Source organism: Pleurodeles waltl, chromosome 5, assembly GCF_031143425.1.
Source record: "Pleurodeles waltl isolate 20211129_DDA chromosome 5, aPleWal1.hap1.20221129, whole genome shotgun sequence".
NCBI classification, from domain to species: domain Eukaryota; kingdom Metazoa; phylum Chordata; class Amphibia; order Caudata; family Salamandridae; genus Pleurodeles; species Pleurodeles waltl.
Genome location: NC_090444.1, coordinates 287,282,368 through 287,305,741, shown reverse-complemented (window position 1 = coordinate 287,305,741; position 23,374 = coordinate 287,282,368). Strand labels below are relative to the sequence as shown.

Here is a 23,374-nt window from a genome sequence, read left to right as displayed (position 1 = left end):
TGTTGGCAGGATGGGCCACTCTGAATTAATGAGAGGGAGGAGCTGCCACCTACCACACTTGCACATCACAAAGGTCCTACCTGAGCACTCTACAAAGGGTCTGTCACTAGTCTTTTGTGACCCCAGACAAGCTGGGGCCAGGACAAAGAGGAAAAGGATGCCTGACACTTCAGGAAGTGGAAACCTCTAGAATCTTCCCCCACTTCAAAGTGGGCACCAGGTATAAACATTGGACCTTGGAATCCAACTCTTCAGGACACTTCTCCACCTCTGGACTCTGTAGGAAGAAGGGTTGCTGTGCTACTGAAAGGACTGCCACTCTGCTGGACTGCTGCTCTTAATGACTGCTGCCACACTGTGCTGAGCTGCTGCCCTCTTGCCTGGGTGAGAGGGAGTGGGCCTGCATCTCTGTATCCAGGATCCCATAGTGACTTCAAGGGCTAGTTGGCTGGCTGGCCTCCTGATCACAAGCCTCAGGGACATAAACAGGCTTCCAACAACCTTGAACCCAGCACCTGGACTCTGCCATCTGTGAGCCTTTCCCTCCCATATGGTCCCAGTCCTGGACCCTGGGAAGTGGGCCTGAAGGTGCTCTGCCAACCTATCTGTGGATCCAGAAGAACTGATGCATTACCTTTGCAGCATGCCACGTCTCCCACAGAACTGGTACATTGCCGCTACTGCTGGATGCAGCGCCTTGAGAATCGATACATCACCTCTGCTGCATGGACTTCCCCAACGCAAGGATTCTGCATCACCAACAGCAGCCCATTGGAACTGCTGCTGTGCAATACATCTCCACACCAGACATCGCCTCGCCGAAAGCAGTCTGTCGGATCTTCCGCTGCACGATGCATTTCCATGCAAAGACATCCCCTCGCCCAATGCAACCCATTGAAAACACTGCTGTGTGACGCATCTGCACACAAGGACATTCCCTAACACTTCCCAGGTCCTAGTAACAGTCACTGTGTGCTGCATCTGCTTGGCAGCACCTCACATTACCTCTGCTGCAAGACATTCTCAACTAAGGCTCCACATCTCTTCACTACCAGAATTTAAGTTACTCTTGTTCAACGGGCCTAAGTGGGTTCCTGTAGGTGGCCCTTACTCCATCTGGGTTGGCCTAAACTTGTGATTTTGTCCTGGTCGGGCGTGACCAGATAACTGTTATTGCATTTGAAATAGAGAGTTTAAATAGATCTTGCAGCCATGTAAATACTTCTAACATTCCTACTTTACAAATGGTTAGAATATTTTTTCCGAGATGGATCAGTAAATACAAAAATTGAAGTAGCTCAAAGGTACTTTTGAGACAGATGGGCTGGCAAAATGTTCCTCTACAATGAATAAATAAATACATTTAAACATGATCATGGGGTGAGGGGTAGTAATGGTGAGTGAGAGTGTGAGAATGTGCAGCCACAGGGAATAGGAGGTTAGGAGTGGGAAGCAACAGGGATTGGGAGGGTGGGATAGAACACCAAAAGGGATTGGGAGGGTGGGATGGGAAAAGCAGCACTCGAGGCATAAGCACACAAGTGAAAAAGCAATGCAGAGGAGAAGCTCACAAGTGCGAGCACACCATGGAGGGGTGGTGGAGATGCACACGCACTATCATGGATAACTCAGACAAAATGAAAAATTTAGTTCTCGAAAACAGTGGAAGGACTCAAGTTAATAGGCAGTTCTCCGTGGAAGGGACAAACACAGAAAAGAAAGATAGGTCAACCTAAGGCAACAAATAAAAGCAAGCAAATGGGAGTGACAATAAAGTCAACCAATGTGATGGTGGCAACAAAAGCAAAGCAATATTTTCAGTTTTTGTTATTATTTAATTTTAGATGAAGCATTTTTTCCATTTCTGCACTTGAGGAGGCCTTGTGGGAATAATTTATGATGACAGCGTGATCTGGCATACCTTTCTCATTCAGGGCTCATGGACATTTCTTTATTCCCCCATTTTTTATTTCCACAGTAATCAAAACCTGTGAAATAGATGTTAACATCATTTTGGTGCAAAAAGATGATTAACAAGCCTCCCCTAAGTGGATAATTTAGAAAAGGAGGCCTCAAACAGTTCATGAAGCGCAGAACAAATGGAAGGGAACTGACTGGAATGTGAGATGTTTGGCGCCCTTTCAGTGATTTGCACCCTTCTTTGCAATTTATTGCTAACTGATAGGTTTCTGCCTGTCTGAAAACTGCAACTGTTGGCCTCATGAAAACCGAGAAGAGAAGGATTGTGGAGAGACTATAGAGGAAAGGTTGATGGAGTCAGTGGCAGCAGAGGCGGGAAGGAGGGGAGAAAGCAACAAGGAGCAGGAGGGTTGAGAGAAGCACACAAGGTAGGCAGTTGGAAACATATGCACACTCATGCTGTGCTTAAGCAAAAAGAAAAAAGTAGTTCCCTAAAAGCAAGCAGAGGAAGCACAGGCACTAACCAAACAAAGAGATGATAAAGAGGCTATGCTCTATGGGACGGACAACCATAAGATGGACAGGCTGAAACAAGGAAAGCTATCGAATAGAAAGCAAGCAAGTAAGACTGACAGTAAAGCCAACCTATAGTAAGCAAAGCCCCTGTATTTTCTTGGTAAGCCCACAATGTGTCTTTTGCTACCAGACAACTTGACTTAAAAATGAATGCTGGTACTCACCACTGGCATACACCAGAACAAATTAAGCACAGGGGATAGCGCATTTACACAACATGTTTGGGGCATTGTCCTGTTTCCATTTGCCTCTTGCAGGGTACAGTTTTTTTCCCCCTTAAGTTTGGAAAAGGAGATTAAGCTACAGAACGTCTTTCTGACGAGGTGGACATATGGGGCAAATAAGGTAGAACTAGTTAACTAGGAGGCTTGCGCTTGCCTTTCAATCTGTGCAGTCCAGCCTTCACAATGCCTATAATAAGCATGCTAATATTCATGCAGCATATTTTTCACCAGATTCAGCCAGAAGGTGACGGTAAAAAAAGTAGTAGCTGATCCCAAAGGCGGTTCGATTTAATAATTAGAAATTCAAACATTTCCAATACATTTTGAACTGTGTCCCCCTCCACAATTCTCTTTTTGAAGCAGTCGGACATTCCTCGGTGTGAAATGGAGCAGAAATACAAAGCGCCTCTTCCTCATTAAAAAACACGCAGCCGGCTTCTTCACCGGGAGAGAGATTGTTGCTAACCTTTGACTAGTCTGTCTGCTCTGCGCTCTTCACCAGGCAAGAGGACGGGAGACGGTAATAGGCAGAGCTGCGGATAAACTGCAGCAAGGGCGGCGAGACCGCGAGGACGCCTCATTAGGCTCCAGAGCACAGTACGGATCCTGTCAGCAGTAATCAGCGGCGTCACCTATGGCGAGGAGCCCGGCTGCATGTTGTTACCAGAGGCGCGCGCTCCCCGCGCAGGCGGATTACTGCAGGCCAGATGTTGACAAAGCACAGAACAGGAATCATGCGTTTCAATCAAGGATCGCTATCAAAATGGCTACGCAATCACAAACAGCATCTGAACAGCGACCCTTATATGCACACAATAAATACAGGAGAAAACAGAGACTCGAGTTTATACTGAAGAATAACCAGTCGGGGGGAAGGAGGCAGTCAAGAAGTGTGTTTTCAACTCCGAGGGCCTAATAACTAGAGCGATCATATTTTTGAACGTAAACTTGTTTGTAAAGATTTTTATTTTAAGACAATCCCGTTTTTTCTTTTCTCCATCAGAGTGTCAACTGAAACAACCACAATTTGAAGAAAATGTATTGGGATAACTGGGTGTGCCTTTTGTAGACTGAAGGGGCATTAATGCGTGCCTTTATCTCTAGCATACTAAAAGTGTGGATATACGAGTATAGTTACCATTGAGCAGCAAAACCTGCACATTTTTTCATATGTTACAAAAATGTTCTTTTTAAGGATGCATCTGGGATTTACAATGATGTTAAGGCATGTTTGAATAAATGGGCATCTGATCACTAAAAAAAGTATCTAGCCCATAGTGGAGTTGTGTTCCTTTCTGGAGGGGACCTGGCCTCGCAGTGTTGGGTTGCACTATTCTTGTTGGACCAGGACCAAAACTGATTTGCATGTGACAGGTCTTTGGCTTGGTATGATGTGCAGAAAATGATGGACTGGAAAGCTGCACGCAGTCATTGGCTTGTGGCCGAGATTAATTCAAGTATTCTATCCATCCACAAGAGTCGCTATTTTGCCATTTTACAGAAGGGTGCATGCAGTAGATTCTGTTGGAGTTATTCAATAAATATTTCTTTCTCCAGATTCATCATCTTAGTGAGACTACAAAGCAGATACAATACAACAGAGGACGGTCTTCCAAAGAACCACTGCTGAATGTTATCCAGAGAAGATTGGGTGAGACCTTCAATGAAAAAAATGAAAAATTACTGTAGTTCAGAATCTGCCAGGGTACTCACGAGTACTGCTTACCAATAACTGACGATCATTCGTGTGCATACAAGATAACAGTGTGCTCAGTATAGGAGCTGGATATCCAGCAGGAAAAGTACTTGTACCATAGAGGAAGCAGTAAGGAAAACAAAACAAAAACTGTGTTGGGTGGATTGCTTCAATCAGTCTGAACCACCTGTAATTACTCTGGGACATAATCCATTGTATTGTATTTTTTGTCTATCACGTCACCCCCGATAGAAACCAGTCGTATGCAGCATTGCCAGTTGAAAGAGTCCAGACTGACCTGCCAGGCCAGATCACCTTTGAGCAGAAACACAATTAACCACTGACAGAAGAAGCAGTGCCTAGCTGTTACAAAAGATGTTTCTCATGATGTACCTCTACAGCTATATGTTGGCCTGTACTCATACTGACCAATGCTGAAGAAATAAAACATTCATAGGGTTCTCATAATACATATCAATACTAACCTGCACTAAACACAGCTATCTCACTACTGACAAATCCATAGAGTTCTTACTATACACCTATATTTCCCTGTGCACCACACTATGATATTGTAGTATTGTGACAATCACATAACTCAAATAATGCACACCAGTTCTGAAATCAAACAGGAAGAGACATTCACAGAGTTCTCACTATACATCAGTGGTGGTTTGAGAACACTGAAAGTGCCTAAGGTATTTATACCTACCAGAATCACCTGAGAAAACATGACTCCCTGCTCTAAAGGTTAGGGGAGTGGGGGTTCAAGGTCTTACACCAAAGTAAGATTTGAAAAAATGCCTAAAAAAGTGGTGCATTACGCAATCATTTTTTTCAATAAATTTCCAGTAAATTTGCTAAAAGAGAGATCTGTAACCAACGTTTTCGGTTCTTTGTTGGGCCTCTTATTTACTGAGTCAGGTCCATAGGTCCTTGATTATACTCACAGATCTTCCACCAGCCATTACAGACCATCAGACAAACCAGAACGTATCTACTGGCTCTTTTATCCCCACTGATGCACCTGAAATGCCTTTGGCCAGCCCTCAGACTTTACTGTTGGTCCTCAGAGCCCTCCAGACCTCTTCCAGTGTTCTTTAAATCCTCACTCGAATATCCAAGACCCCACTATATCTTCTGAAGGCTGTTGGTACACCCAACAACTCAACCCCTTTGTTAGTTCTCAGGGTATTTAGAGTTATTTCCACTACTTCTAAGAGGCTAATTGTCTACTGTTAGAGCCTCTCAGCATACCAACTCTACTGGCTCTTAGAGTTTAAAGTTCAGTCCTAAAGTGAACCACAACTGGCCTTCAGACAACCTCACATTACTTCTTCTCCCCTCAGGGCCCACTGGATTTCCTGCCAGCCTGTCCCAGGAATCATTAAGACACCTTCCACTCTCCAACAGTGCCACTTGCCTGATGTTAAAAAGCTTTTACAAATCTTTTTATGAATCTTGCTGGTCTGCTCCCAGCTCGCTTGTTTGGACCTTGAAGCTTTACAGATACAGTCTACTAGCCACCAGAGCACCCTCTGTCTCTCACGGCCACAAGTTTCCTGGACAGCCTGTCCTCAGCGCCCCATTTCCCTCGATCCCCAGGCACCTGCAAGCACTGTGCAGCCAGATCCTTCAGTGATTTGTAGCTTCTCTCATACTACAAGGTTTGTGTGACACGTAGTTTCATGTCTGCTTTAACTGGACAGTTTGATTCTGAGAAACAGCTGCTCAGGTATTGGAAGATATTGACTCTATGTCTCATTTGACGTGGTATAAAACACACTGTCATCTTGTTGAGCACACCCGTGTAGATTTTAGGTCTACCAGATGTGCTGCAAACTGCAACTGTTGTTCCCAACAACAAATCACGGGGAGAACAAATGATAATGCCTTATTTTGATGCAGAAATATATGTCCTGGAGGTTTATTGATACCATTAGCTTATTTAAATGCGTAGCCTTTGTTATATAGTCTCTTAAATGTCACCTTCTTGGTGTATTATTGGAAAAATGTTAGGTCTCAAACTGGGCAGAGACCGACACACTTGTAAGATCTAGAACATAACTAGATGAACAACTTGCCCCCCTTCTTTGCATTGTACTCTTGCCACTGCCCCCTTTTATATTAAAATCACATAAACTGTCAAATCTCCACATAACGAAACCGGAAGGTGAAAAAGGAAATTGTTTTATGGGGGTGAGTCCAGTTCGGATGTCCTTGGAAAACGGGAGGAGTAACTATGTAAATAATCAAAAAGACACTCTGGGTCAAGATAGTTCCAATGCCCATCTCCAGTCTATCCCCTCACCAGGGAAAAGAGGTTTTGATACCATTCGATCTGCCTAATAATCTGCACGTGGTCACTATGGTCACTACAGACACCCAAGTGGGTGGACATAATGTGGCCGCTGAAAGGGCACTGAACACTTTGCCTTTGTACACTTGTCACCAAAATATATAAATATATACTATTGCTGGCTAAAGGTTTAGTAGAGGACAAAAGAACTAAAATCTGATGTTAGCTCTGCTTCACTTAAACATTGAGTGAATCATCAGCCTTATTCCCTAAAAGCCTTTCTGCATCAAAATACCTCTCTATGAAAAAAACTTGGATCGTGTCAGAAATTCCTTTTGAACAAATCGGAGAAGTAAATATCCCTAATTTAGTCAAAATGATTTCCTATGATGTGAAGGCACACAACAGCTCCAACAAAAGGTAGAAATCTGTGTAGGTTGAGAATGAAGCGATGAACTGAGTCCTGTATAATTATAATCAAAGTTTTACAGATATTTCATTAGTTAATATTGTGGTGCTAGAATGTTATTTGACATGTATATGAATGTGATCTCTTTTGCATTCAGAGTGAATTTATATGACTTCTAAAACATCAATATGCTTTTACTAAAACTATTGCCAAGGCTTTTTTGCCTTGTGTGAGGCCTAGTTTTTTAATAAATGAATTGGAGAACACACCGCTCATGACTGTAAGTCAAAAGCTGGTGGTTGAAGGATATGTTAACATTATTTTGGGTGCAAGGGGATATGGAATTTCATGCTTCTCAGGTAGGTAGGAAAGTGAGAGATTGCTATTTTAACAGATTTACAAGAAACCTATGTCTGTCCAAGGCATGGAGAGTTTTAACGCTACAAGGTGAGATTAACACTTTTACTCTACACTGCAAAAATACTGCAGCAATTAACTTGAGTCGACAAGGTGGTAACCTTTTACTTGCAGCTACCATTAGCAGTATTGTAGTACACATGCTTCTCTGGAGGCCACTGCATACTTGTAGATTTAATATATATTTAAAAACTAAACTATGGGATATTTTACAATGAAGTCATTAGTCACGGTATAAGTGAAAAAGAGTACATTTATGGGGATCAAAATGGATGGAGGGACATCTCAGGATCCTTGAACCCTCATGTTCCCGAGTGACAATGAATATCTACCAAACTGTGAGTGGCGGACATTCAGAACATCACAGGATCCCTAGGACTGTCCATGCCTCCTGAGTGACAATAAATATCTGCCAAACATTGCGCGGTGAACATTCAGAACATCACAGGATCCCTAGGACTCTCCATGCTTCCTGAGTGACAATGGATATCTGCCAAACCATGAGTAGTTAACATTCAGAACATCACAGGATCCCTCGGGCCTTTCATGACCCCCTGAGTGACAATGAATATCTGCCAAACCGTGAGTGGTGGACATTCAGAACATCAAAGGATCCATAGGGCTTTTTATGTCTTCTGAGTGACAATAAATATCTGCCAAACCTTGAGTGGTGGACATTGAGAACATCACAGGATCTCTAGGACCTTTCATGTCCTCTGAGCGACAATGAATATCTGCCAAACCGTGAATGATGGAAACTCAGGCCATCACAGGATCCCTGTGGCCCTCAAAGTCTCATGTGTGACAGTGAATATCTGCCAAAACTTAAATGATGGACATTCAGGACATCACAGGGTATCTAGTACCTTTCATGCCCTCTGAGTGACAATGAATATCTGCCAAACCGTAAGAGGTGAACATTCAAGATACAATAGGATCCTTGGGATATTTTTGTCCCCTGAGTGACAATGACTATCTGCCAACCTGTGAGTGGTGGACATTTAGGACATCACAGGATCCCTGTGGCCCTCAATGCCCCCTGACTGACAATGAATATCTGCCAACCTGTGAGTGGGGGATATTCAGGACATCACAGGATGCATAGGACCTTTTATGTCCCCTGCGTGAAAATGAATATCTGTCAACCGGTGAGTGGAGGGCATTCAGATAGCTCCTCAGAGTGAACAGTCGCTGGCAAAGGAACCTCATAATCAGTGTTACAGCAAGGGTCAGTGCAAGGATATTTGACACCCTAGGTGAATGGACATTTCCCACTTTTGCTGCTTGAAGGAGCATTCACTTCCTGGCATCTTGGTCAATGTTCAGTATTACCTTGAACAGAACTGGCACCTATGGAATGCCAAGGGGTGCCCTTCTCCTCAAACAGCACTATGTGCCGCTTGCAGCCTTTACACTAGTGCAGATCGTCAGACACTAAGGCGAGAGAAAATTGAATATTTATATTTATTAAGGTGCTGTTATGTAACGTACAATATTGGACCATCAAGTGGACAGGGGAGTATTTCCTACTTTCCACGTATACCCTCTGAAAATAGATTTACCAATGAGGGGCTGCAGATATTTTTGAACATAAGAGTGCAGTACAAAACACAAATGACAATGGGCTCTATAAAGGACTGTCCATTAAATTTAAAATCAGCTGAAAATGGGCCAGGCGCCGTTTTCGAACCAATTTTAAATTGTGTAGCTCCCATGGATGACAAGTAAATAGCACTAATATTAAAATGAGCCACAGGCCTACCTAATACGGACTCTCCAAACACAAATGACAGAGATGTACAAAAAACAGAGAACCCATCACTGCAGAGTGAAGCACTAACTCGTTTGTCCTAGAGGAGGTGCCGCCGGAGAGTATGCGCTTTATTACATTCCTGCATGCTTCGTGAAAACAGCGAGCCTCGGGCTACGTGGAGAATTGCATTAGCAACCCCCTGAGCTCCCATTGTACTCTACAAGGATAGTCGTGGAAAGAAACCCGCTTATTTTTGGAGGACAGAAGGAAACAGTGTTATGGCGACGTGCCGGTGCCTCTCAAAGACAGGTCCAAAGTCATTTACTGGCTAGGCTTTGCTGACGCTGTTCCAGCCCCACAGACGCCAGTCTCAGATATCCCAGAGGCCGAACCTTTGCGCCGCGTGCCTCCCTTGCTGCACCGCGGCGCTGCCCCGCTGTCACTGCGGCACGGCGTGCATTACGTAGCACACATGACATCAGCTCGCTTACCCGGTGCAGAGGCTTGATGCAGACCTTGGCAGCCAGCAGGGGGATGGTGGGGTCTGCGGGCCGGAGCTTGGTGCACTCCCTCAGCACTGACACAGCATAAGCTGACTGCGGAGAAAAGGAAGGGTGGATCATTAGCAAATGAGGATGCAGAGAACGGGCAAGAGATCTGAGGTTAAATAAGAACAGCAACTCGACATCGTTCACAAGGCATCAACTGTACCAGTTAGAACTCTCATCAAATGTGAAAGCAGGAAGACATATTCGTGTTTCAGTGCCTGGGATTTAACTACATAATAAAACAGTAAAAGTAAATACATCGTGGAGTATTGATGTTTTTAACTTCCAGAGACAGAGACGTAATAATGATAATAATAATAATAATATATGTATTGACAATAGTAATAATGTTAAGAATTCTATATAGCGCTTCATACTATAACTATGCAGTTTCTAAGTACGTAAATAACAGATGTTGCTAGGACCCAGTTTATGCTACTCAATCTAGTGATCTTGGAAGGATGGAAGGCGAGTCTGCCTTGCCAGAATTTAATTCACTACGTTTGTCAGTAGTGAGCATTCAACGTAATGAACTTAATTGTAAAGATCTTCCTTAGCCTAGGTACCTAGCGATTTGCCGCCTCCCATTCACAGCTACTTTCATATAATCTGACAACCCATATACTGAGAGAGCACCTCATGCATTTTTGTTATTGGATTAGGCATTATAGACCACACACAAGGCTGAATATAACACACTATCGCTGTACAGGATCATCAGACTTATTTGGAAATCGTTTACCTTGAACAACATATATGGCTCCTAAAACATTCAAATAAATGCAGATTTATGCAGGCAATATCAGTCACTGTGGTCACCGGATGTTAACCTGTTGAACTGCCGACCTAAGTTTTCAAAGTGTACAGACCACAGGCCTGGGTAACTTTATACCGAAGTTTGACTGACCAATGGGTGTTTTATGTGGTAAGCGCTCGTGAAGGAGGTCTTACACCAGCGACAACCAAAGACCTTGCGCATTGAACATGGATAAAGGCGTGCTCAGTCAATGACTTTTCTGTAGTAGACTATTCATACATCAGTGACATTCCTTAATTCATAAGATCGTTGAGGGTGTGATGTATGAGTTTAAACTACCAGAACAGAATTCCTCTCTTTTATTATAAATACCAACGAGACATTCATAAGGACATTGAGGTACACAGAAAAAGAGACTGTGGGGCATATTTATGAGCACCTTGTGCCGCAGTTGCGTCACTTTTGTGACGCAACGGTGGCACAAACCTTGAGCTCTTATCTATGAGGCCACAAAAAGCAAAGCCCTTTAGAGTGGCTGTGAATGGTCTCATAAATATAAAGTAGGGCAAGGCAGCACACATTGCTGCGTTGCCTTACTCTGCGCAAGGGAAGCATTCCATGGGCCCTGTAGTGGGTGTTCCCAATGGATTTTGGCATATCCCCAGATTTACAGGAGCTTGTAAACCTGGGGATGCACCAAACCCTTACAACGAGAGTTTTTTTCTCTCTCTATGTGTGCTGCAGAATGCAGCACACAGAAAGAGGAAAGAGCCTCCCAGGATTGTTTTTGTGCAGGAAGTTGTCCCTTCCTGCACGAAAACAATCCTGCATGAAACACAGATACCCTTGCTCCATGATGCAAGGCTGCCTGCGTTGGCGCTAGGCCGCGCATTTTGTGCTAGTGCAGGGGGAAAGGACAGGAATCACTGTATGCTATAGATACGGAGCATTTCTGCCATTTCACTTTGACCCATGGCAGCGCAGCAAGATGACTTGCTGCGCTGCCCTGCGCCGAATCACCATAAATATGCCCCTTTGTGTTTTCCACGTTTATGACATTTACGTTTTAAAAAAAAAACAGGGCTCCATAGGCACTTCTGCGGAGGACACGCTGGAGTCACCTGCATTTTCCCTCACTGTGTGGAAATATTAAACATCTGCTGTAGAGCTGCATTGGCATCAGTGCATCAGAGACCCACACACACCCTGACAGAGCAGAGCAGTGGTGGTACCCATCGCTCTGTGAAGGAGTGTTGCTGGACCACACACACATTCTAGCAGCCATCTAGGAATACTGCCCTCCCTCATATAGTGAGTGCAGAGATCACTGGGGTAGGTTGAAGCTTGAAGACATTATGGGCAAAGCCTGGGCCTGAGGTTGAGAAACACTAGCCCAATTCTCATAGAGGGCCATGGCCATCCCTGGATGATTGTGGTTCATAAATGAGTCCCACAAAGTGGGGGACCTAGAAAGCTCGCCTAGACCCTCCCTCTCCCAAAGTTGCCGTTCACCAGGCGTGAGGTTTAAATTATATATTACAATCATAGCACTCTACATTTTCCAAACCCTTGGGTGAAATCTTACAATCGGGGAACATTCACCAGTCCAGATAGGAATTTCTGACTGTACAAGGAGCATATACCCACCAAAGACAGGCTGTGTACACATTCTGTAATACAAAAATGCAGCTCCTGCATGGAAACAGTAAATATTGCCACTTACAGAGTTGATTGTTTTTATGTAAGTGGGCCGCAATCTTCATGAGAAAAAAAGAGTTATTTGCCGCCCACGCGGTATGATTTGAAAGCTTCATGCATGTAATAAGCCAACACATTCAGATCGCTGAGAACTAACATAGTATATGTGGGTGGATTATTTGTTACTTATGCTATTTCTTGCTCTGCCATCTGAATCAGACATCACAAAATTATATTTTTGGAATGCAAAAGGCTTTTACAGTAACACATACAGACCCTATTTTTGAACCCACCAATTCTGTTGGTGTTCCACTCGGCCTCCTTGCCACCACCCTCAAAGCCATGATTTCTGCTGCAGATGGGCTTCAGAGAGGTGAAGCATGTGCATTACCATGTGGTCTTGAAAGAATGCCCAGTGGTGCATATTGGCAGGCTGATGGCACACAGCCGGCAGGGACTCCCCTACTTGTGTCTGCCACCCCAGGATCTGGGAACCCTACGGATTTTGCTAGGATCTGCTGTGCATCTGAAGCAGAGTGGCAGTAGCCTCCTGCATTCTCCGTGGTTGGGATAATGGTGACCACAAGGTAGCTCCCACAAGCCAGGAATTGCAGGAGAGGCGGATGGAAGGATTGCCATTGACCAGGCCTCTCCACTCACTTTTTAACAAGGCAGGGGACTCGGTTGCATGCAGCAGTTGGCCAGGCTGGTGGCTGACCAAGTGAAGGCGAAAGATGCAGAGCAGCTCAGAGCGGTGCCACTGCCAGCCTCTAAATACGGGTTGTTGAGATATACATGAGCCAATGCACTACCTAGTGGAACCTCCATTTTATGATCAATATGTGCACTAATAATATGTTATTTACAAAAGACTGGCAGATGTAACCTCTTATATTCGTCAAGGAATAAATGTTGGGAAGGGGATTGGCCGAGTTCAGAACTACGTTCAGCACTAAGGGTACGATGAAGGGGCTCCCCTCTCAAGCTACAGTGCGGCAAAACTTGTAAACAAATACAGATATACATGAATGTTTTTTCTAATATAACCAATAAAAAATGAAGGTAGATGACAAAGGCAGATGTGTGCATTCTAAAGTTCAACTACGCGTGAGCACGCTGGCCCTCATATACCCATTTAGAAAACACAGATATAATTGAGCTCAGATTTTCCTATTTGAATCAATTGCCTACCTTGAGACGTGAAAGGTCCCGGCAGAGACAAATTAAGAACAAGTATGGCCCTGAGGTAATGGAGTCATATGCCCCCTTCCAATATTTGAAGACTAATGTATAGTAATAACCCAAAAATAACATGCTGTATTCACATTAAACAAGCATGTTAAGAGATATGTTTGAATGTACACCATCATTTGTCAATAATTACAAATGCAACTTCAGAATACCAAAAGAAGAGCTGTCCTAAACTGTAGTGTCTGATAAAGTTTGAAAGTAGAACCAGAAATTGTGCAGAGCGAGCAAGCGAAGGAACAAAGTCCAAGTTCCTCCTTGGAGACCAGAATGGTGCATTTGAAATCATAACTGTTGTATGAATTGACAGTCCATTGACAACCATAGCATCCGATGCCCCTGCCCAAGCATACAATATGCATCTTGCTTGATAGGACACACGCCTGGTGAAACCTGGTAATTTGTGCATTATTGTGAGCATTCATGGCATGATGGTGATCCCCCTGGCATAATGCTGGCAGCTGCATAGTAATGGTAATTCATAGCATGTTGTGGGCATCCAGTAATGACGAAGCACATCCCTGAGATAATGATGATCCTGGAGTAATGGTGGTAGTTTTGGCACACTTCAGCAACCATGACATGATGGTTTCTATCCCTGGCAAAATGTTGGAAGTCCTTTGGCATATCACAGGGATTGCTGTTATGTGATGGTGATGCGTGGACATCTACTGCGGAATCCGACCATTTGTGTCATTTGTTATGTGAGTACTTGATGAAAATGGGACACTGATATTTTCGAAGGTAACCAATATTAATTTAAATTGAAAAAGGTTGTGCTTTTGGACACAAATAGCACTTTATCATTAGCAGTTTTTATGTTGGGCGAATTTGAATATCTTTATCCAATACCAAATCAGGTGTTTAATAGAAAATCGACCATGTTTTCAGACAGCTACTTGGTGATGTTTGTGGACAAAATGGTCAAGTTACCAATATATTTGTATAGCTGGTATTTGAGTGATATGTTATGCTGAGGTTGGGAGGTTTATTTCTGATGGGTTCTTTGTGTCTGAAGGCAGTGGCTGCCATTCAACAACTTGTACAGAGGTGATTCTATGTTAGAATGTGATAGTGAAGTATCACCTGAATCAAATATCAGGTCCTAAATATCATTTACAAATCTAACTTCCAAATGGGTAAAGATTTACTATTAGAAATTCAACGAGGAGATACATTTTTAGAGGATATTCAGGACACAGTAGTTATCTTACACTATTTTGACACTAGTATTTTGGTACCACACCATGGAGGCACTTCATCAATCGCATTACTGACACTCTTTGTTACATTATCTGTGTTACTGTGCTGAGTCTCCGAGACTGCGTGCAACATATATGCTGTATGGCCTGTAACAATGTCTATCTCTGCATTCCGCAGTTGTACATTTTCAATCTTGATATTCTAAGATGATTCTCAGTCATAACAACTGGTGAAAAATCTATTTACAAGGGCAGTACAGGAACTTGAAAATCAGTGCAATGTAGAAGTGAAGAAAAAAGCTATATACATTTAGAACAAAGTTTTTTAACTGAGTATAAAACTTTTGTCTTTGTAACCATTTTTAGATAAATTATGATTAAAATGCACCATTTTGATACCATATTTTCCGAAGTTACTTTGGGGACAGTGAAAGCTCTAACGTTTCGTGGCAGATTCTTTCTCGTGACACCATGAATGGACTGTGGTCATTCATAAATCACCTCTGAAGGTATGACATTTTATCCAAATTGAGTTAAAATTATGTTCTATAAAGCACCATTTTTGCCATTTTACTACTATGATCTCAGCCAAAAAAACCTTTAGAATGTATTCTAACTCTCCGGTTGCAATTGGTGGTACGTTTACACCCTTCTACTTTCAAACTTCACTAGCTGCAACTGTTCACTGCAGAACTTTTTCTCACATCACTTTGATAGTTCAACAGAGGTCACTGACCATGACTCCCCCTTGTGGAACATTGTATCTGTATTATAAACAAAGGGTGGATGGAGCACAGGAGACCACAACAGGGTTGTTTTAGCTGCATATACAGCCTTCACCCAGCACCAATAGTTCTATCTGAGTCCAAAAGTTTATATTGATAGATGAGCATGGTATTCATGCTCACCCAGGCAGGCAATTGATGAAGTGCAACAATAAAAATGTACATATACCCTCAACATGTTTCATTACAGTCATGGTGCCAGGGGAAAGGTATTAAACCACTCACCTTTCACCCCCAAGGATTTGGGGCTGTTCATTGAAATGCTTCGATAGTCGTTCAGAAGTTCCTAGTCTAACATTTGAATGCCTGTCTAGTCAAGATTTTTGAGCTCCCTAGGTTGGGCTAAATGTATTAGAACCTAGGGTTCCTTGGTTATTAGAAAGTTCCTTGATTCTTAAATGCACTCAAGAATTTCATAGTACTCCCATGGGACTTTCCACTAGCTGTATTGGCCTTGCAGCATCAGCTAATGGAAACATTACCCGCCTGCGTTTCCTTCCGTCCCAATGGCTTTTCATAAGTGTAGCAGGACCAGAGTTTTTCAGTTTTTTTCTCACTTAATAGAAATGAAAGACAGGCTATAGTGAAGGCTTCCTTGTCATCAATACAGCCCTTTTATGTTTCCGTTAAAAGAAGGTTGAGTAGAAAGGAAGACATCATTATAGTCTTTCCTGCCATTCTGTGTAGTGGAAGCCAAACAAGGACTATTAGGCTCCCTTGCTATATGACATTTGTTTGACCTAGAGTCAAAAACAGGGGCCTTCTATACAGCGTGTCTTCGGTGCCCTTGTACGACTTTATTGTGCTTACATTGTATGCGTTAGCAAATTAAATCTGGAACTACTGGCTTTGCTAATGCTTGTTATCTTGGTTTTAGCTTTCCAGTTCGTCTTTGGAGCCTCTGCACAGTCATGTCCATTACGGGTTATGAAGTTTCCCCAGGCATCAGTGGCAGCTTCAGAAGATTTTTTTTTAAAGGGGTGGGGGCAGGGTAGAAGTTCTTTTCAAGCAACGCCTGGCACAAAGTCTCACCCCTTCTCCCGCACAGACAAAACGTTTTTACAAGTTAGCCTGCCAAGTTAGCATGCCTGCAACAATTCATTTAAAAATATGCCTGTTGTCTTACGAAACTGCTTTCGCGGTCGCTTTGAGTTAGTATGAATCTAAATGTGATTATCTTACCACGGAAAATGCATGTGTGGCAGTATATTAGTATTTTGGTTGCGAGAACGTTTATAATCTCCTAGCTTTCTATCATACTATTGCATGGCCAAATATATTCCTAAAATCCCTGGCTGACTGCGCTCTGAAGAGCTGACCTTTGCAATCAGATTCCTCACAAAGTGAAATATTTCATCTTTAAACTTTCATTTTCCAATGAGTCTATTTAAGGAGCTGCTAGAGTACTTTTCTCTCCGAGGGCACTTGACTGCAATGCAAAGACAAACACTTTTTATGCCGGTTCCCTAGCAACCAGTCTACGATTTTGCAAGGAAACCACCAGAAGGAGCAGACTAAATCATAACATTCATATGCTATTGACACTGCAGAATCATGTGCGAGATATATTTATATCCCGCCTCCACAAGGCGGCATTCCAGACCGGTGTGGGCTCTGCACTTGGTGAACATTTCACAGCACCTTCCTCTAGCAGGGATGGCATTTAAATATTTATTAATACAAATCTATATTTTTTTATTGGCACTGCTACCTGAATCCACCGAAGCCCTTACTAATTTTGAGGTTTGTTGGCGGTATTTCCGTCTGCTCGTGTGGGTAGTGATGGTGGATTATAATTCTTTGCCTCCCTGGGAATTGAAATGTGCTAGACCTGACAGCCTTCTTATCCCAACTTTTTGCCACCCTACCTCCATGTGTCTTATCTCGTTTTTGCTGGTTTTAGGACTCCGGGTACTTTACCAGTGTTAAAGTGCTTGTGCTCTCCCATAAACATGGTAACATTGGCTAATTCCCAAATGGCATATTTAATTTACTTATACGTCACTAGTAAAGTGCACTACATGTGTCCAGGACCTGTAAATTAAATGCTACTGGTGGGCCTGTAGCACTGACTGTGCCTCCCACATAAGTATCCCCTTAACCAGGTCTCAGGCCTGCCATTGCAAGGCCTGTATGAGCAGTTTCACTGCCACTTCAACCTGGATTTAAAACTACTTACCAAGCCTTAAACTCCCCTTTTATTACATATAAGTCACCCCTAACGTAAGCCCTGGGTAGCCCACAGGGCAGGGTGCTATGTAAGTAAAAGGCAGGACATGTATTTGTAAGTTTTACATGTCCCGGTAGTGGAACACTCCCAAAGTCATTTTTCACTACTGTGAAGCCTGCTCCTCTCACAGGCCAGCCTTAGAAACCCCCTTATATGCTTTTAAGTAGTAATTTCTGACCTAAAAGGAGTGGCATTGTCATGTTTGGTATGGTTAGAATGATAGTGAGAAATCCTGCTTACTGGTGAAGTTGGATTTAACATTACTATTTTTGAAATGCCACTTTTAGAAAGTAGGCATTTCTCTGCACTTACGGCTCTGTGTGCCTTACAGCCTATCTCCAATCCATGCCTGGTCGGTGCTGGTTGACAGCTCCCCTTGTGCAATCCACCCAGACAGCCATAAACATAGGACAATCAGAGACATCTGCAGTCATCTGCAAACTGATGGGTCTTCCTGGGCAGTAAGGGTGGAGGGGTTTTCACTTACACTTCAAAGGTTAGTGGCTTGACCTCACACAAAGGACTGATAACCCCCCACAGGTCTCCTGGCAGACAGGACTGGGTTGAAAGGGGAACTGGTGCACTTCAAAGCCACTCACTGAAGCCTCCTCCACTTCAAAGGCACATTTGGGTATATATACTGGTTTTGTGACCCCCTAAAATCAGACACTTCTGGACCTACAACTAGACTCTGTCAGAAGGATGGCTGTGCTGCACAAAGGGCTCATCTCGACTGCCTTTCTGGAAGGACTGCTCTCCTGCTTGTTGCCCTGCTGCTCCCTGACCCTGCTGGAAGGGCTTTGCCTTTTTCCCACAAGTGACCTCCACCGGCTTGGACTGAGCTTGCCTCCTGTTAAGAAGTGCCAGGACCATCAAAGACGTCACCAGAGTGAGAAGATACACTGCACCGGAAAACTGATGCAACGCCTGCAAAAATCAGTGCATCACCTGCAGAATCAACGCAGTGCATGTCTCTGAGAAATCACTACACCGCCTTCCGAATCGAAGCAGAGTCTGTTTCATATTTGCAGCATGTTTTGGATTTTTCACACATTGTCCCTGGGCGTCAAAATATCCCCGCACCGCATTAAGGAAACAAGGCTGTGCACCCAGAAATCGATGCATCACCTTTGCTTGCGAGGATAGAATGGATGCATCATGTCCACGGAGCTGGAAAAATTGACGCATCGCTTTACTTTCCAACGCATCACCTCCTCTGCAGCTCTCTGCGTCATTATGTTTGACGCACCCGAGGCACTTCGTGCTAAAAAGATGCAACCATTGATTCCTATGGATTAAGACTTACCAAGACCTCTAAAAAGTGATATCTTGACTTATGTATATTGGATTCTTGTCATTTTAGTCTTATTTTATTCAGATAAATATCTATTTTTCTAAACTGGTGTGGAGTACTTTTTGTGGTGTTTTCACTTTGTTACTGTATAAGTTACTGCACAAATACTTTACACATTGCCTTTTATATTAAGCCTGCCTGCTCTGTGCCAAGCTACCGGTGGGTGAGCATTTAGGATGTGTTGTGACTTACGCTGACTAGGATTGTGGCCCCTGCTTGGACAGAGTGCATACTTCTGCCAACTACTGACCCAATTTCTAACAAACTATATCTGCATTTTGAGTTCCTAGTTTTGGGGCAGAAGTTACTGGAGCAATGTAGCTTTCTCCATCAGTACAGGAGCCATTTTTGTGACAGAAACTGCAGTGCGATTTCCACCAGCTTCAGAAGCAGCTGGAGGGCTATCTGCCACAATCTGTGGATACTGGCGGTGGAAACAGAATCGCAGTGAGGAGGTGCGGCTACAAGGTTAGTTCTGCTGACTTTATAACATGGGAGCTTTGGGGAGCCAGGTTCAAGTCCCAGTGTCAGCTCAACAAATTGTGATTCTGAGCAAAACTATTAATCTCCCAGTGCCTAAAAAATTGAAAAATCTGAATTTGTGGTATGTAACTGGTACTCCTGAGACGCTCTCCAATGCCCTCTGGTCAAGTTTGTTCTATAGAACTGCAAAATAAAAGGAAGAGCGAGAAGAGATTTCTGCCAGTATGTCCTACTATCTGAACTGCTAATGCACAGAACATTAAGGGGTACTCTTGTCATGTTGGTGTGTTAATCAAGCCAAGACAAATCATAAAATATGTTTTTGGATGAAAACCTTCATCACTTTTTGTAGTATGCTTCATCATAGAGTCGTCCCTCAAGACAGAACTGTATATTGCGTTTTCAGGATCACTATGACCTGGGAGTGAAAACTGGGTGAAATATCACCTCCAAAAAGAGGAGCGGTCAGAGCTGCTGACTCTGGAGTGGGGGAACCAAGTTTGAGTCTCAGCTTGGCTCAACATCCTCTCATTCTGGGCAAATCACTTAGGACCTGATTTAGATCTTGGCGGTAATGGTCCCACCGTTGATTTTTCTTCAAAAACCCGTCCACCTGATGTAGATGTTGGCAGTCCCATAATTGATAACCCACCCTAGACCCGCAGACTCCCCCAGAACTTCCCAACCATGTTGATGGTGCCATAGGAGAAAGTGGCTGCCCGCTGGACTGAAGTCACCCTTTCCTCCGAGCAGATTTGTATGTGTTTTCACACCAATCCAACTGTGGTGGTGCTACCTCCAAACCTTGGTTGTCAGATTGAGTGGGGGGATTAGAGGGGAAGACCTATCTTTTTTCCCAATTCCACTTCTGTTCTCGACTAGACATAACTGGACAAGCCCTTTGTCGCTGCTGCCACTGGACCACGGAGAAGCCCCCCCCCATCATAGGACTCAAAGGTAGGGAATTCACATTGCCAGTCTACGTTGTGTGGTCACTGCACATGAGCTCAGGACCACTGCAGTCATATACCTGTCACAGTACTTTTCTTAATTTACTGTGACATGCATATGTAGGAAACACAATTGTGTCAGACATGAATGGGGGCACGCTGGTACAAGGCACATATTGCACACATACACAGATATATTTTTGGTGTCAGTATTCATTGCCACATGAATGCTGGCACCACAATGATGTAATATTCACATTTGTCAACTATGTCCATGTAAGCACATGGTAAGGGGACCTGTATCTGTGATGTTGTGCTTCCAGTTGTGTATGTGAGTCAGCATATGTATGTGTGTGTGTGACTGGATCTGCTGTTTGAGGTGGAGGGAGCCGCACTGGGTGATGTGGTTGTGTGTGATTGTTTGCCACTTGCATTTGGGTCTGTTGTTATTGTGTATGTTTGGGTGTGTGTTGTTTCACTGTATGTAACATTCAGGCAAGTGTCACTGTGTGGTGGTTGTTGTGATGTGTGTAGTTGTGCTTTTGTGTGTTTGTGTAGATGAGTGTGTAGTTGTGTTGGTTGTCATGGTTGTGGCATATGTGGGTGTTGTGTCAATAATGTGTGCACGTTGTGTCATGGGTGTTTGGGAAAGCGTGTTTCCAGTATGTATGTGTTTTATTGTGGTGGAATGGTACTGGGTAATAGGGTATATGTGGTGTGCGTGTAGTGTGAGGTCCTGGGGGCCACATATGTCTAAGTTACAGTGTGTGTGAGACTTTCCTCCCTTCCATAGCCAATGCCAATGTATGATGTTAATTGGGTCCCACGATGGCCTCCCTCCATCATAAATCCATGGCCAGTACACAGCCTGGAGGACTGTAACATTTAAATATGGCCGGCGGGAAACCGCCAGCCTGACGACTTGGAAGAGCACCTGATCATGGCCATCAGTGGATAAGCTGCAATACATCTGAATACGACGGCCTGAACACTGTCGATTTGACAGAGTACTCAGGTCTGCCACCGTGGTGGATTGGCGGTTTTACCGTCAAGATCTAAATCAGGCCCTTAATATCCCTGTGTCTACAAAAAAATAATTGTGTCCTTGTGTGATGTAATTGGTGTTCATGTAAAGCACTCCAATACCTTCCGGTATATAAGCCTGCAAAAAACAAAAAATCTGTTGTGATCTATTGTGTCTTGTCTTAATTGAACACACAAGTAAGATAAGAGTATTCGGTCATATTCTTGTGCAAACACCTGAAAAATACACCAGCAATGATGGCATATTTGTGACTTGTCTCCCTAACTTGCTGGTGGGCTTTTGCAAAATACTAAAATGACAATGTTTCTATGGAATGGTTTACTAAGAAGCTTTGAAAAGGTGCACTGCATCACATCCTATGTCACTGAATGATCAAAGGGAAATTTATATAGAATGTCAAAAAACGGCAAGAAATGCCTGTAATGTAAAGTGAACAATGTGATTTTAAATATGTAATGTATATAAGGTATTGTTTATAACAAATGTGTGGTAAAAACAAATTAAAGCAGTGCAGTAATCAGTGTGGGTGAAGTAGAGCCCATCATGACCAGCACCCCTGCTTATCTTGAAGACAACCTCATTAATCATCCCCAACCCAACTTAATCCCCTCTTACTCGTTGACTTTTTGCTTGTCTTTGACCATGTACAGGACTCCACCGCCTTTTAATAGGTTTGCACTGTAGAAATACCATATACATACATATTAAAAAAGAAATCAAAAGTTTAAATGTAATTATTCAAAAACTGTCAAACGTTGTCGTCATAGTTTCCAACTATTTATCTAACAATCTGCATGGTTTATAGTGCCTCAATCGCCACAGCAGATTAGGCGTTGTACCACCCACAAAGCAAATAAGGACCACTTTTCATAAGGAATAAAGGCCCTCATTCCAACCGCGGCGGTCAATGACCGCCGGGTTGGTGGACCGCGGGAGCACCGCCGACAAGCCGGCGGTGCTCCAATGGGCATTCCGACCGCGGCGGTAAAGCCGCGGTCGGACCGGCAACACTGGCGGTCTCCCGCCAGTGTACCGCCGCCCATTGGAATCCTCCAAGGCGGCGCAGCTAGCTGCGCCGCCGAGGGGATTCCGACCCCCCCTACCGCCATCCAGTTCCCGGCGGTTCTCCCGCCGGGAACCGGATGGCGGTAGGGGGGGTCGCGGGGCCCCTGGGGGCCCCTTCAGTGCCCATGCCAATGGCATGGGCACTGCAGGGGCACCCGTAAGAGGGCCCCTAAATGTATTTCACTGTCTGCTGCACAGACAGTGAAATACGCGACGGGTGCAACTGCACCCGTCGCACAGCTTCCACTCCGCCGGCTCGATTCCGAGCCGGCTTCATCGTGGAAGCCTCTTTCCCGCTGGGCTGGCGGGCGGCCTGAAGGCGGCCGCCCGCCAGCCCAGCGGGAAAGTCAGAATTACCGCCGAGGTCTTTCGACCGCGGAATGGTATTCTGGCGGCTCCCGCCGGCCGCGCGGTGACCGCGGCGGGCGGGAGTCGGAATGACCCCCAAAATCACCAAATACATTCATCAAAGGAACCTCCGCTCAGGATTAGCACCTCACCTCAAAACCCCACCATGCAACAAAAAGACAACAGGTGGTGCATATTTCTTTGTTCAAGCAGCCAAACTATGGAATTCATTATCCCCAAATATAAGATCAGTGGATAACTATCTAATCTTCAGAAGACTACTGAAGTAGTTGGCTCTTATCTACATAACCGCCATACTCAAAAAGCAATGTACTGCATAGCCCTGTGTATGTAAACATTTATAATT

The 23,374-nt window shown here is 44.0% G+C and overlaps 1 protein-coding gene across 2 annotated transcripts in view; it reads right to left on the bottom strand.

Moving 5' to 3' along the window:
- The window catches only part of TTC7A (tetratricopeptide repeat domain 7A), a 1,654,710-nt gene that overhangs the window by 729,230 nt on the left and 902,106 nt on the right, over nucleotides 1-23,374 (bottom strand). For both annotated transcript variants that reach the window (XM_069234028.1, XM_069234029.1), the window contains exon 11: nucleotides 9,786-9,890. In XM_069234028.1, the coding sequence (XP_069090129.1) occupies nucleotides 9,786-9,890 (105 nt within the window). The remainder of the gene's footprint in view (nucleotides 1-9,785; nucleotides 9,891-23,374) is intronic.